Here is a 16467-nt window from a genome sequence, read left to right on the forward strand (position 1 = left end):
GTTGGTGTGCAGCTTGGCTCACTCTATGGAAAAGTATGTTTATCTTTCGTCTACGGGGTATGTCACCACTGACTTTTTGGAGACTTGTCTTTCACTCCTTGTGTATGTTTGAGGGAGTGTCAGTCATGCCACTTTCCTCCATGAGCAGCACTGCTTTGTGGTTATTGTGCTACATTGCTGCTGAGGGCAATGCTCAGAGTGCCAATGATTTGTTTGAGTGCCCAGTGGCTTTTCAAAGATGGAGTAGATGCACAAGATGCAGGTCTTTCGGTGGATATCCAGTGACTAGCAAGTTGTTCCTGGAACCGGAAGATGGGGCTAGATTCATGTAAGGAATGTAGTTCAGATAGGGTATGTTGTTAAGGAGGCATGTTTGGAAAGATACATCAAGAAGTCTCACCGGGCTTCATATTAATAATTCCCCCAAAATTCTGAAGTTACCTGCACTTGGCCAAAATAGAGACGCACTTGGCTGCCCACATTTGATTTCTTGATAAACTCCTGAATTAAGGCAGCATCAGACAATGGCATGCATTTGCATGATATGATTGAGAACCCTATGCAGTCAGAACAAAACACTTAAAAAACATAGAGTAAAGATGTAGTTCCGGTTAAAATAATTGTGCAACTACAGATTGTAGATCAAAAGATGCAACGTTTCAAAAGGACAGAAGTATTATACCATACAGACTATAAACTGTTATGAGGTTTAGGGCCCCAGCTGAATTCTTTGAGGAGTTTAGGAAATTCCAGCGCAACCACAGAATAGCCACCAATGGACCTTCAGGGGCTAACTAACTAACAATCCATTCCCTCAAGGAATAGTATTCAACTTTAAGACTTTAAATTGTAATTGCTATGCCTTCCTGGATTAATTGACAACATTCCTGTTATATTTTAGAAGGGTCAGCTAACTTACATGTCCATTAGAACTGCATTGATTTGTGCTTGTAATTTCTTTTAAAAAAGCCAACAATAGCTCGTGTTGACTGCATAAACTAGAACAGATGAGTAAGAAGGTGTAGCACACTGTACGACAACCTGAAGTGGATGGCTCAACCATGACCTTCCATGTCGTTTTGAAAACATTTCTTAAGGTGAGGGTTGGGTACATACACAAAAGGAACAAAATAGAACACTGCAAGGTAACAAAAAAAAAATCACAGAAATCCCATTAAACTAGCATCCTGAATAAGATGCAGCAAAAGGCCCCCAACTCAGCAAAACTGCAGAGGAAAGCTTCATGGCCCATATAGAGCCAAGTGACTTTGCCACATCTCTCACTGCTGCAAGCAGGTGTCAGAAAAGGTTAAATGAGCTCAGAACTAACAAACAGAGCATTTGTTTAACCATTATGGTCAACTAAAGCATTGACTACCCTCAAAAGCTGACTGCTCACACTACACTATGGTTAAGGTGTTGAGTCACCAATAATAAAAGGGTGCTCTAAAGAGGCAAATGAGGCAGAAAGGGATTGTAAAGGGGCAGAAGTTCCTTAAAAAGGAAAAGCCTGCATACAGCAAGTCCGACAAAGGAAAGCATTTCGGATAAATTGCAAGACGAAGATATTGAGATTGCTACCATTGCTACCTCGGGTCCACAACTACTTTCCTTACTGTGCTTATCGGGACCATGATAAAGAAATGGGCCATTAAGCCAGTCTCATGGCCCTGTCAGCATCTCGACGGGTAGCCAACAACAGTCCCAACAGAGATACAATTGGTGAGACAGGCATCAAGGTTGGAAAAAGGAGGCAACAAGAAGCCTCGTAGTCACCTATACACCAGAGATAAAGTAGAGATGATGAAATCTTTGTCCAACTCACTGTAATTGATGGTCTGTTTATTTCGGATCACCTGACCATCCGGTTCAGTGTCAGCTTGTAACATGACCATTTTGTAATGAATTTAGAACCCACAGTTGTGTTCATTGTTCTGGAGAGTATCTTCCTGTGACATGAACATTCGGTCATGAATCTGAAAGAAATTGGCAGTATCACTGCACCCAACATCTTGATTCTTTCCTACCTCACCATTCCCCACCACAAAATCATAGAGAACTACAGCACATAAAAGGCCCTTCAGCCCATCAAATCTGCACCAGTCAAAAACAACCACATAATTATTCTAATCCCATTTTTGACAAATTAAGGGTATTTCACTCAGGAGAAGTAAAACTATGGTACAGTAAGCTTAAGAGTAGTTCTGAACAGGTAGAATAATGTTCACTGAACACAAAACAAGTCACTGAGGAAATAATTATATTCCATTGTCGTAAGAAAGAATACTCAATGAGCAGAGGCACAATCAAATGAGTTCAACAATTGTAGGATGAGACACTCAGCACTCCTAATGTCATCATATAGAAGCAAACCTGTAAAAATCAAGGGAGAGTGAAATTTTATTATCAAGGGCTGGAAATGAGGCTGTGTTGGCCTTACACCCTTCTGGAGGCTCCATGTCACAAGCTGGCTATCAAGCATTCTCAATGTGGATGTCGGAACAGATACCTGGTAATTTTGTTGCTCAGCTGCCTCTAGCATGGACATGTATAGAATGGTATCCATGCCGATATCTCGAGTCCCTGACAGTTGACCTTCCTGATATCAGATAACTTAATCAGCTGATGTGATATTGGACATCCTACTTGTGGTACTGTGCTGTTGTTCTCTCTTTCCTCCACCTGGGGCTACTACAGCTGGATAGTCGACCATTTTTAAGTGTCTGAAAGCAGAGAATCTGATATATAAGATTGAGTTGAGGCAAGTAGGATGAGGTAGAGAGCAAGGAGGTCCATGGTCACACCAGCAGTAGCTTGCTCATCCCATCACATCTCAGGATGAGGATGAGCTGGGGTTTGAGAAGGAATGGAAGGCAGGAATCAACGTGTTCTGAGGAAGGGTCACCGGACCTGAAACGTTAACTATGTCTTCTCCTCCACAGATGCTGCCAGAGCTGCTGAGCTTTTCCAGCAACTTTTTTTTGTTGTTGTATATAGCTAAAGGTATTTGGGTGCAGGAATGATGGATGTGCTATAATGATAACTGTTTGAGAATGATCTGGCATATGACCCTCAATGCCTCTAGCTGTATCCATTTCTCTGGAACTCTTTCTCTGTGCTTCCTGGCAGCAATAGTATCCAGTGCAACGTCCACTTTAGATAGACTGACTTCCTTTAACAGCAAAAGACTAGTTGCATTTGATAGTATACAGACAACACCAAACATCCTCCCTAAGAGCCAAGAAGCAGCTAGCAGCCAATAGATGCTTGACTTTGCACTACTGTCATTGTAATGAGGTGGCAGCACCAAATTTACATGCTGCTTACCTCCAACAAATCAGACACAGGAATCTCATATACAACAATTTCCTTGCTGAAAAAAAATCAGAAAAATCCCTCATTTTTATTCCTCAGCTTTGAAAAATGTCATGCCTGACCTTGGGAAAACTTTTCTTTGCAGATGGGATGCATTGTGCCTGCTGCTGAATTAGACTGTAATGCTATTCACAATTTTGTCTTATTTATATTGGTATGAATACAACTTATGCATAAGTAGGATTTGCATATATGGTTTAGTCAAACATGTATCTCTATTTAGCAGACCTGGTTAGTATGAGCTGCATTTAGCTATTTTGTCATTCCAGCTGAATTACCGTTTCCTGATTAATTAATTTGATAAGAAAGCCTTTACAGTTTGAAGAGATCCTAAGGGGCTATTTCAGGTGATCCAACTTTATTTAAATATGAACAATATGTTCCCTTTTCTATTGAAAAATTAATTTCTTCTCTAACACTAACTTTACAAGTGAGGTTTAAATCATGTTCATTGTAACTCATTAAATTTAATTATGTATATTCTTGTTGAATCACACACCAATTTATCTGCATAATTATGGATAATGATCCAACTCTATAACGTTTCCAAAAGTAACACATGGAATAATCCCCAATAATCATCTTCAAATATTCATTTGAGGAAAATACACCTCAGTATCTCATTTTAAATTAATGCAATCTGAAGAGTAATTTTATAAATTCTGCGCATGTGATTGTTTTCCTAATACAGGCTGTTGAAGTAGCTTTTCTGCCTTCAAAGGTTAAGCGCCAACAGCATAGGGGGGAATTTATTCGCTTAAGACCTCAAGAGAAAAGCCACAGAAGCCCTGGGAGCAAGTGAACCCCGAGTTCCTGCCTGTTCCAATTATTCAGGAGAACATTAAGATTCAAAGGCACTTAATAAAGAGTCAAGAATTCCTTAGTAAGACCATAAAAGACAGGAGCAAAATTAGGCCATTCAGCCCATCAAGCCTGCTTGGTTATTTGATCATGAATGATATATTTCTCAACGCCATTCCCCCCTCTTCTATCCATAACCTTTCATCCTCTTACAAATCAAAAACCAATCTATCTCAGTTTTGAAGATACTCATTGACTTGACCTCCCCAGCCTTCTGTGGCAATAAGTTCCAGAGATTCACCACCATCTGGCTGAAGAAATTCCTCCTCATCTCAGTTCTAAAGGATCATTCCTTCACTCTGAGGCTTTGCCTTCGGGTCCTTGTCTGTCCTACTGGTGGAAACATCTCCCACACTATCCAGGCCTCTCAGTGTTCCTTAAATTTCAATCAGATCTCCCCTCATCCTTCAAATTTCATCGAGTACAAAGAGTCCTCAGCTGCACCACATATGACAAGCCCTTCATTCCAGGCTTGATTATTCTAAATCTCCTCTGGATCCCCTCCAGGACCAGCATATTTCTTTCTTACAGATGGTGCCCAAAGCTGCATACAATGTTCCAAATGTGGTATGACCACAATCTATGCAGTACATTTCTGCTCTTGCATTCTATTCCCCTCAAAATGAATGCCAACATAGCATTTGCCTTCCTAACTGCCAGATGAATCTGCATGTTAACCTTAACAGAATCTTAAACTAGGACTCCTACGTCCCTCTGTCCTTCAGATTTTCAAAGCCTCTCCCTAATTAAAAAAATAGCCTACACCTCTATTCTTCCCACCAAAGTGCATAAATTCAAACTTTACCAAACTGTATTCTAACAGCCACTTCCTTATCCATTCATCATGCAGCCTCCCCACTTCCTCAAGACCACCTGTTCTTCCACCTATCTTTGTTTCATCTATAGACCTAGCAACTACACCCTCAGTTCCTTTATCTGGATCGTTAATGTATAATGTGAAGAGTTGCGGTCACAAAACTGACCCCTGCGGAACTCCAAGATAATAAAGTGTGAAGTTGGATGAAGGAGAGTATAGGTGGGGAGGTAGGGAGGGGATAGGTCAGTCCAGGGAAGACGGACAGGTCAAGGAGGTGGGATGAGGTTAGTAGATAGGAAATGGAGGTGCGGCTTGGGGTGGGAGGAAGGGATGGGTGAGAGGAAGAACAGGTTAGGGAGGCAGAGACAGGCTGGGCTGGTTTTGGGATGCAGTGGGGGGAGGGGAAGAGCTGGGCTAGTTGTGTGGTGCAGTGGGGGGAGGGGACGAATCAATGTGGACTTCACCAGCTTCAAAATCTACCCTTCCCCCACTGCATCCCAAAACCAGCCCAGCCTGTCTCTGCCTCCCTAACCTGCTCTTCCTCTCACCCATCCCTTCCTCCCACCCCAAGCCGCACCTCCATTTCCTACCTACTAACCTCATCCCGTCTCCTTGACCTGTCCGTCTTCCCTGGACTGACCTATCCCCTCCCTACCTCCCCACCTATACTCTCCTCTCCACCTATCTTCTTTTCTCTCCATCTTCGGTCCGCCTCCCCCTCGCTCCCTATTTATTCCAGAACCCTCACCCCATCCCCCTCTCTGATGAGGGGTCTAGGCCTGAAACGTCAGCTTTTGTGCTCCTAAGATGCTGCTGGGCCTGCTGTGTTCATCCAGCTCCACACTTTATTATCTTGGATTCTCCAGCATCTGCAGTTCCCATTATCCCTGCAGAACTCCACTAGTCACCAGCTGCCATCCTGAAAAAGACCCCTCTATCCTTGTAACAAAAGCTTCAATGGGTATATAAAAAGGAAGAGAACAGTGAAAGTACATGTTGGCCCTTTACAAGATGAAAATGGTGAGATAATAATGCGAAACTTAGAAATGGCAGAGGCACTAAACCAAAACTTTGTCTCTGTTTACACAGTGGAAGGTAATAATTTCTTTCCAAACACTGGTTACTACAGAGGAGTTTGGTGAAATTGCTACATCTAGATAGAAGTTATTAAGTAAATTAATAGGCTTTAAGGCAGGTCAGTCTCTGGCATCTGATGACCAGGACCCTAGGGTATTAAAGGAGGTGGCAGCAGAGATAGTGAATGCATTAGTTAGGACTTTTCAAAATACCCTTTACTCTGGGAAGGTACCAGAGGACTAGAAATGTGCTAATGTGGCACATCTTTTCAAAAAAGGAGATTGGCAAAAAAGTGGGAAACTTTAGCCCATTTACTTTAACCTCTGTAGTGGGGAATTTGTTGGAGTCAATAGTAAAGGAGAAGATAACGGAACATTGGGAAAAACAAAGCTCAATTCACCAATGTCAGCATGGTTTCCTGAAATGCAAGTTGTGCTTGACAAACTTGTTGTAATTCTTTGAGGATGTAAGCAGCAAGGCAGATAATGGGGATCCAGTGTGTGTGGTATATCTAGACTTCCAGAAGGCATTTGATAAGGGTGCTGCAGAAAAGACTGATCCAGAAAGTTAGTTACTAGGGAGTTAAAGGTTGAGTGTTGGCTTGGATAGAGGATTGGCTGACTGACAAAAAGCAGAGGGTCAGAATAAATTAGTCTTTCCCTAGATGGCTAGCTGTAACTAATTGTGTGCTGCATGGTTGAGTTCTTGGATCTAAACTATTTAAAATCTACATAAATGATCTGCAAGCAGAGGCAAAGTGTAATATAGGAAAGTTTGTGGATATTAAAATAGGTGGGAAAGTAGGCTGTGATGAGGAGATAAAGAGTTTAAAGCTGGATAATCGGAGATAGCAAGAACTGCAGATGATGGAGTCAGAGTGTTGAACCGGAGGAACACAGCAGGCCAGGCAGCATTGGAGGGGCAGGACAGACGATTTTTCGGGTTTACACACTTCATCAGGACTGCCATAGCTGAATGGATGGAAGCCAACAGCGGGGTGTGTGAAGCTGACAGCATTAATTACTGTGTGAGGGTGAGGTGGAAAATGTGGATTTTAGGCGTGAATCCTGAGTACCAGGAGGTGCTGAGCATTGGGTGATGGATCCAAGATACTGTGTGAAGATACATTCACTGATCTTGATCACCTAGCTGAAGTAATTAGACTTCATTTCACAATACTGGCTCATCCTCCAATCCAGAATCCAGGAACTGACATCACTGGTCACTTGCTCCCACTCCCTGCTGAGCATGATTCCTGGTGGACTCTTGACTACCAGTGAGCCATGATAGCTCGCCTCTTGCCCCTCAGTTCATTCATGCCCCAGAAACCTCTCTCCGTTCCAGTCAATTTTCTACTGTTTAAAGTTGCAGTAATTTTCTTCAATGCATCTCTCCTTCAAGAGGAACAGGCTACCTTTAGGAAGGGTAGACTGTCATACCACCCGGTATCCAAACAATTCTGCCTGTCTAAGATAATAAAGTGAGAGGCTGGATGAACACAGCAGGCCAAGCAGCATCTCAGGAGCACAAAAGCTGACGTTTCGGGCCTAGACCCTTCATCAGAGATCATTAATTCTGCCTGTCTGCCTTGTAAAGTGTGTGGTCACAGAGAGAGTTTCAGGGAGTGCAGGAGTCAGTTGGCAGAATGTTAAAAGCATTCAGAAGGGGAGAGTTCACTAAAATCTCATGTTGTAATTGCAATCTGAACGGGAATGGACAGGTGGGGAATCGTGATATCTGTGCCCAAAAAAACAGGCCTATCAAATTTCTGGCAAAGGATCTCATCTTATTTTTGCCTAAAACCTATGATCATAACTTTTTATTCTCACCGATTCTAAACACTACAATTCTCAGCCTTCCTTCTTGCTTCTTTTTCAATTTACTGTCAAGTGTCTCGCTGCAATAGTAAACATATTGTTTACTATTTTGCTGGGTAGTTTTGGTTTTCACAAACAAGGAATTAAAATGACAACGTGTGTAAAATAGCTTATAGTATATGTTATAATGAATTTTATTTAGCTTTCTAGAAAAACAGAATTGTGGAATTTGATTCACAAGATGTCCACGAAATTAGAGAATACCTTGCAACGAAAACCTAAATAGACTGATTCAGTAACCTTGATCATACATTGTGTGTTACACACTTGTTATGAAGTAGAATCTCATGCAGTAGGAAAATAAGTCCATGAATATGCTGTTATACAAAAACACTAACACTTTTTAAAATGACTGAGTTGTGTTGATCCTGTAATTCAGCTCTGTAATAAATTATCATTTACTTATAAGACTGCATTCGCTCTCTAACTTAATCTGTTAGTTTGCTTTTGTTTTTAAATTTAGCATCACTGCTGAGGTCTGCACATTCTTTGACACCCAAATAGATCTGTCCATTTAGCATCTCTTTGATGAACTTGCGTCTTAAGTACCAAATCTATTGGCGAACAATATGCCAATGAGGACTCAGTGAGTGCCTCTAGGCTTTGCTCAGTCATCCTGACAAATAAAGACTCCAAAAGGTTGGTGGATTTGTCTCAGCTATCTATGTTGAATGAGAAGCCACCAAGTTTAGATGAGCTCTTAGACTATTTCCAGTAACATTTTCTGGAAAAGTTATTTAATTTGACAAGGAAGAGGATTTCAAGTTTTTACGTCTTACTGCTGCACAATGTAATCCTAACTATTCACTGCAGTAGCAAAACCCCATCCCTTCTCAGAATAGTATGAATTAATGAATACTTATTCATGCATAACTAAAATTCTGAATTTGTACATTGTAGAAACAGAACTTTAAAGTATCTGAAAATATAGTGTTTTGTTTTGTGCAATTTATTGCATTGCACAAATGCATGTATAATACAGTTCAATTATTTAACTTATAGAAATTATAATGATCATATGGATGGTCAATGTTCTTTCACACTAAACTACTGGAAATTATTTTGTACAATACCTCATTTTATTGAACTTAATCTATCTTTTAAAGTTGTAAATGTTAATGTGAAGTTGGATTATGAACAATGATACCTATGTGGAATACAAATATACTACAGTTGTGCAGAAAATACATAATAAAACCAAACTCTAAAATAGTATCAGAGATAATGGGAACTGCAGATGCTGGAGAATTCCAAGATAATAAAATGTGAGGCTGGATGAACACAGCAGGCCAAGCAGCATCTCAGGAGCACATCCCCATCCCCCTCTCTGATGAAGGGTCCAGGCCCGAAACGTCAGCTTTTGTGCTCCTGAGATGCTGCTTGGCCTGCTGTGTTCATCCAGCCTCACATTTTATTATCTTCAAATTCTAAAATACATGTTTTGCAACAGTTGAGGGCTAGGGTCACATGATACAGCTACCCTATCCAACCTATCACATGCCCATGAAAAAGTAGTTAAGAATTAACAGGCATGGACCCAGCTCTTCCAAATGAGTTTCACAATTTTTTTTTTGATAGCCCAACTCTTTCAAAATTATGGACAGGAAACCCTGACTCACACTGAAATTCTTACAAAACCTTCACAGCAACAAAGGGCACTACTAATTGATTAAGACATCTTTTCAAGCACTGTTGAGCATTTTATCTCAAATTTCATCCCTATACTCATTAAAACTTATAATACTGCTAGATAAGGTTTTATACACACCAGCAATCTTCTGGTGCCTCAATCAATCAAGGAGTTTTTTTTTCCATGTTAAGAGTTTTAATGTGTATCAACACACTATTCAAGCATCAAAAGGAGCTTTCAAAGCCAAACATAATCCTATCCTCAAAATAATTCACACACATGTACATTCCTATTTTCCCACACTGCTTTGTAGTAATTGGAAAGAGTCAATGTCACTCAGCATGTAGTAAGTTCTAGAATACAATAAATTGAGGTTGCAAAATATCAGATTGTAAATTGCAGCTTTATACCAAGTTCCCCTATGTGTAATTTTCGTACCAGTGTGACATGACAATTGGTGACTTGTGAAATATTATATGCAAAGTGACTATAAAACCTAATTCTAATTCAAAGTAGAATTAGAATTAATTTGATCCAGTCAACTGCACTTATTGGCAAACTGTCAGAACTTACACTGCAGTTTCAATCAGGATCAGATGCTGAAATAGTTTGCAGCATGAAATGGAAATACCACAGTAACTAGGTGATATACTGTTCTTTTATGTGCCATCACTACATCGAATGCTGAATCCAATGTTAGGATACTTTTTTTGAGAGGGGAGAATGAAGAATGCTACTCGGGATAATAGGAATTCCAGGACTGAGCCTATCATATAATAGTAAAATCCAGAGAATTAGAGTTCAAACATCTAAATGACAATTTGAGGAATTGAATTTAAAATAAACTGAAGAGAATCAAAGTGAATCTGAGAGCTGTGGGATACCACACTCTCAAAACAGAAGAGATGAAACAACACTCATGATGCTGCAAATAACAAGTGATCATTTGTATAGAAATTGGTGTTGAGGTGAATGGCAGGAGCTTCTAGAAAAAAAACAGTTGTGGTTTTTGAAGGTGCTAAAGGAGCCTTGATGAATTTCTTCAGTGCATCTTGTAGATGGTACACACTGCTGCGACTGAGTGTTAGAGGTGGAGGACTGAACGTTTGTGAATGTGCTGCCAATCAGTTGGGCTGCTTTGCACTGAATGCTATCACGGTTCATGAGTCTCGTTGGAGCTGCAAATGGGAAATATTCCATCACTTTCCTGACTTCACTTTAAAGATGATGAACAGGCTTTGGGGGTTTCATGGAACTTATCCTGCGTATAAATATATCCAGCAGTTCGCTGTCTTTGCCTGCATACGTATCCAATTCCCAGAGTCCCATTAAGCCTTTGCTAGCCTATTTCACTTTATGGTAAAGAACCAACAAATTGCCTAGCTTAATCACTTCATATTTTGGGCAGGGTGCACAGGAAGGTGGAGCTGAGACCGCAACCAGATAAACCATGCTTGTACATGACAGACTAGACTCAACAGGCTGAATAGCCTATTCCAACTCCTGAGTACTATGTTTCAATGAAACCCATGTTACTATTTTGAAGAACAGCAGGAAAGTTATCCCCAGTATTCTGGTCAATATTTATCCCTCAATTGGGTTTGTCAACCTTGGTTCAGCCTAATGCATGAGACATCAGCAAAAGTGATGTCACAGAAATTTGTCGTGTGGTGTGTGTTCTAGGTTTGAGTTGTTTGTATGAAAAGATACAAAAATAAAATCTTATCCCATCCCCACTTACTGCTTTTGATACATTGTGTAATGATTCACCATTCCAATTCAGCTCTGGTTGCTTCTGCTGCTCCCTCACTGAGCTGCTATTGAACTTATTGTCTCATTATCACACCATATATAGCTGTTACTCTCAACCGCAATCATTTTACTTGTGACAAGTCATATCACCAACCTTACTCAGTGTCTGCAGCGTCCTCTGGTAGTTCTAGTCTGTTCCACCGAGTTCCCTGCCATGAAAAGATGGAACAACGTTGTTTCCCAGAAAATGCTGTGAATTGCTTCTCTGTTGAAGAATGATGATTCCTGAGGACTAAACTGGCTCAATGCACTAGGCATGTCTTGTAAAACATTGCATTAAATATCCTGCAATGCCTTATTTGAACCAGTGGGAAGTTGATGTTGATTCCAGTAGATGCCCAGCCATTCCAGAAGGATTGTCAAACAACAAAATCAGAATAAATGGTTCAAGAGTGTGGAGCTAGAGGAACACAGCAGGTTAGGCAGCATCAGAGGAGCAGGAAAGTCATCACATCGCCATATGAAAAACGCTGTGAAACTGCTGTCATGTTTTCTAAAATAGTGACTTCGGAGCTTTCAGCTAAATTTCCAGCACCATAGCTGGTACAAATCAGAAGTAAAGATAGGAGACGAAAGCTTTTAAGAGACATACAAAAATATTTGCTAGTATGACAATCAATATCAGACTATGCATATCACAAGTTTTGGAAAGCCTTGTGCCACATTTTGCAATCCTATTGAGACAATGCAGGAGAAACTACTAGCTTGCCCACATTGCCGAATAAAACCAAAAACAAAAGCTCGAGGCCTGAGAAGTTTAAGGTCTCACCTGATCCCAAACCACCTGTTGTTAAGTGTTAAAATAATCTATCGAAATGCCTGCCTAATGTCATTTTAGACAGCACGAAGTGGGGCCTTGGTGATGCACTTTCTCAATAAGAAATGCTCCATTGTATTTTTCTTTCCTGAGAGTTAGAACAGCGGGCCTGTCCCTCAGCATTTCCAATAATAAGCATGACGATAGTGGTATTCCGTGGGCTTTCTCAGGCTGTAGCGCTGATGAACGAGGTTGTACAGCAGGAACCAGATTGAGAGGCTCCGGTTACCGGGGGGAAACATTAGGGTGACGGGGAGGTGCTGCGGCCTGTTGGTGGTGCCAATGTCTGAAGTCACTGTCCCTCCGGCCCCTGTTGTTGCTGCAGGTGACTGTCGGCTTTAATCCGAGCGCCGGGGCCGCCCCTGGGAGCGGGCGGGCCTGGCCTAGAAGTGAGGTTAAACCCAAAACTTGTGACAAGTCAGAAATCAACTTGAGCATTGTCATCTTTAAAATACTGTGAACGTATATGTGCATATATCAAATATATATATATATATATATATACAAAATGTGTGTGAGTGAGTGAGAGAGAGCGCGCACGTGCCTAACCCTGATGCTATCATGATCTGGGACATATTCGAGGTGAATGGTCACTCTCTGTCAGGTGCACAATAACTTCATAGCCCGGAACACCAGCTTGGACACAGCCTCGAGGTTTACTTCTCTCTCTCTCTCTCTCTCACTCTTGTATCCTGGACGTTTACTTTTCTCTCTCTCTCTCTCTCTCTCTCGCTCTCCTGTAAAAGCAAAAAGCCGTTCTGAAAAAGAGTCGCGCCGGCCTCTACACTCATTCTGTTTCTCTTTCTCTCCGCCCATCTGCTGAGTTTCTTCAGCCTTTTCTGTGCTTGATTCACCATCTTTAAAATTTCTCCCTGTTTGCTCACTGCAGTGTTGCCAATATTCATGATGGATTTCTGGAAACTTGAGGGTCAATCTTAGAGGGTGACAGTTGTAAATACTCGAGGCCTGGCCTGCATGTGCAAATTATAAGAGGACCAGTAGGTGGACTCAGCACCTGTGCTTTCACCAGGCTTGCAGCTTGACCTCTTGCAAAAAAGTACAGATATGAGAAGCTTGTTTTGACACTAACATGACCAGCGGGACCAAACTATTGTGCAAAACAATAACTAGATGGCTTCTATGTGCATATCATGTACGTATTATAGAATAGTCTGAACATTGTAGAAATGGTTTAAAATAACATAACACATCTGTGGAGAAGTAACACTGGACTCAAGATTCTGTTTTTTTTCCTCCATCAATGAGGCTATACCTGTTGAGTTCCTCTGGCAATGTCTTTTTTTGTTTCAGATTTCCAAGATGCAGTTCTTTGCTTAATTATACTAACATATAATCTGTGTTCTGATAGTATCCAACAATTTAGAACATATATTTTTAATCTGTTCAGATGTGTTATTTCTCCACCTCTGGAGCATGTGGTGCTCAAGTGCAGAGCCTCCTGGCTCAGAAGTAGGAGCACTACCACTGCACCAAATAGCCTGTGCAAAGTTTTTTTTAGATTTTTTTTCTCAGCACCTGTTAAGAGAGGTTATTACACACCTCTAGAGCAGGTGGGACTTGAGGCCAAACTTCATGGCTCAGAGTAGAGACGTAACTCCTGCACCACAAGAACCCTCCATCTGTTTTATACTGGGTAGTGGGTGTAGGTCACTTATGCCACAAAATCATACAAAAATTAATCAACATCAAGTTAGTAACAAATTGCGATTATGTCTTACCTTGTACCAAGTTAGAGCTAACTGGCATATCAACCTTCCAAACAGAAACACATTCCAAGGATTAAATCCCAATCTTTTTACCTGTTGATTATGCATAAAAAATTATCAAAAAAAATTAACCTCATGTACTGTAAAGTTTTCATGGTTACCTTGCAAAGGAACAAAGTGGTTGCCCACCTAATAATCGATGAAAATAACTACTACGAAATTTAAAATGGCTGTGAAAACAATGATTTCATTGATAATTTCTATTATATTGAAGTTAGCATTTGTTGGTATTATCATTTTAGGAAGCAGTTTTCCAATCTCGGAAATGTTGTAACTTGAATTTCAACAGGAGTGATAATGACGTACTAATTTTAGAATAACAATTCAAATAAACCGCTGTCAATGTTTTTGGATGGCTGAAGTGAAATATTAAACAAAAAAGTAGTATTTGACCACGTTTCCATTACTAAATTGATAGACAAACTTTGCAGTACTTGACTTCATTATTAAAGGCCTAGTAACCTCAAGTACACAACACAAGTGAAACCCAATCCTTGATTGTTCGAAAAATAGTTAAACCTGGAGGTGGGCTTTATTTGATATCAAAGTATAGCTCTGAATATTTATGTTCCTGAAAGTATACAGAATGTGTCTCAACTGTTGTTTGGTAAATGTAACTATAACTGTGATCTTAGGAATGGAATACTTTTAGCAGAAGTATTTTCTAAACAGTGTGTGGATTTCTGGTGTTTATTTGGCATGCTTTAAAAATGCTATGGGCAGTTATTAATTTTTTTATTATTCCTGTACTTGCAGTATTTTATCACTGCCATGCTAGCTCAGACAGAGGGAATGCATGGATTCTATCACATTTAAGAGTGAAACAGTGCTCTCCGATGTTCACATGTACACACCAAACACGAGGCACCTTATGGTGAGACTAAATGCAGTTGGACAACCAGGTACTGCCTTAGAATAATCTTATATTTCTTGTTATGCTTGCGTTTTCCTGTTCTCACTACTGGTGTGTTGCTGAGCCTGATGAAACAATAGATAATATTCCAATAATATGGGTAAAACAGTACCCAAGAATAATTTCTACCTTTTCCATTGTTTCTAGTTACAGATCATTTCTATTATAACTTTTTTTGGTTAGGTGCACAACAGCTTACAAAGTTACTGATCACAATGAAGACAGTTAAAAACGTTGGGGGAGATGGTTTTTTTTTTCTACAGCGACAGTTATGATTTTCAAGGAAATGCCTGAACAGATGATGGAAGTAGTCACTTTCAAAAGGCAATCAAATATATATTTTTAAAAGGCTTTGAGGAAAGAGCAGGGATTGGGAAGTAATTGGACAATTCGTTTAAAGAACATAAAAGACATGGATACAGGATTGGCTGATTGGTAGAAGGCAGAGAGTGGGGATAAAGTGGTCATTTTCAAGAAAGCAGCCGAAACTAGTGACTTCTACAGGGGCAGAGATAATGGGAACTGCAGATGCTGGAGATTCCAAGATAATAAAATGTGAGGCTGGATGAACACAGCAGGCCAAGCAGCATCTCAGGAGCACAAAAGCTGACATTTCGGGCCTAGACCCTTCATCAGAGACTTCTACAGGGGTCTGTGTTGAGATTACATCTATTTATATTATACATAAACGACCTGGACTAAGTCGCTGAGGGCATTGTTGATAACTTTGCAGATGACACAAGATAGGTAGAGGGACAGGTAGTGTTGAGAAAGCAGTGAGCCTACTAATGTACTTGAACAAACTCGGAGAATGGGCAAAGAAGTAGCAGATAGATTACAAAGTGGGGAAGTATGAGGTTATGCACTTCGGTAAGAAGAATAGAGGCATTGGCTATTTTCTAAATTGGAAAAGGCTTTGGAAATCTAATGCACAAAGTGACTTAGGAGTCGTAGTTCAGCATTCTCTTAAGGTTAACAAGCAGGTTCAATTGGCAGTTAGGGTGACATGCAATGTGAGCAATCATTTTAAGGGGGCCAGAATAAAAAAACGGATTGGTACTTTTGAGACTGTGTACGGCACATTTCTGATTGCATTGGGAATACGGGCAGATGGTGAAATTTGGATACAGTTACTCTGGAATTAAGAATCTAATGCTGACCTTGAAACCAATGTTGATTATCAGGAAAAGCTTATCTGATTCACTAAATGACCTTACGGTAGGAAATCTGCCATCCTTAGTCGTCTGGCGTACACATGACTCTCGACACACAGCAATGTGGTTGACTATTAACCGCCATTTGGACAATTAGGAATGACAATAAGTGCTGGCCTAGCTAGTGATGCCACATCCCATACGTGAATAAAAGAATATTGTGAGCAGTTTTGGGCTCATATCTCATTTAGGATGTGCTGGTTTAGAGGGGATCTAGAGGAGGTTTATAAGAGTGGTTCGGGATGTGAAGGGATTGTCGTATGAGGCTAGGAGAAACATCTATTCTG

General features: G+C 40.5%; 1 protein-coding gene across 5 annotated transcripts in view; it reads left to right on the top strand.

The window, feature by feature from the left end:
- Window positions 1-12448: 12448 nt before the first annotated feature.
- The window catches only part of mettl22 (methyltransferase 22, Kin17 lysine), a 50017-nt gene continuing 45998 nt past the window's right edge, over window positions 12449-16467 (top strand). Inside the window, exons 1-3 of one of the 5 annotated variants that reach the window (XM_048552310.2) lie at window positions 12813-12920; window positions 13156-13419; window positions 14810-14955. In XM_048552310.2, the coding sequence (XP_048408267.1) occupies window positions 14850-14955 (106 nt within the window). In that variant the 5' untranslated portion in view covers window positions 12813-12920; window positions 13156-13419; window positions 14810-14849. Of the gene's footprint in view, window positions 12684-12812; window positions 12921-13126; window positions 13420-14809; window positions 14956-16467 lie in introns of those variants that run through there. The other 4 variants (XM_048552312.2, XM_048552309.2, XM_048552313.2 and 1 more) reach the window with 4 other exon arrangements.

This window comes from Stegostoma tigrinum, chromosome 23 (assembly GCF_030684315.1).
Source record: "Stegostoma tigrinum isolate sSteTig4 chromosome 23, sSteTig4.hap1, whole genome shotgun sequence".
In the NCBI taxonomy this organism is placed as follows: domain Eukaryota; kingdom Metazoa; phylum Chordata; class Chondrichthyes; order Orectolobiformes; family Stegostomatidae; genus Stegostoma; species Stegostoma tigrinum.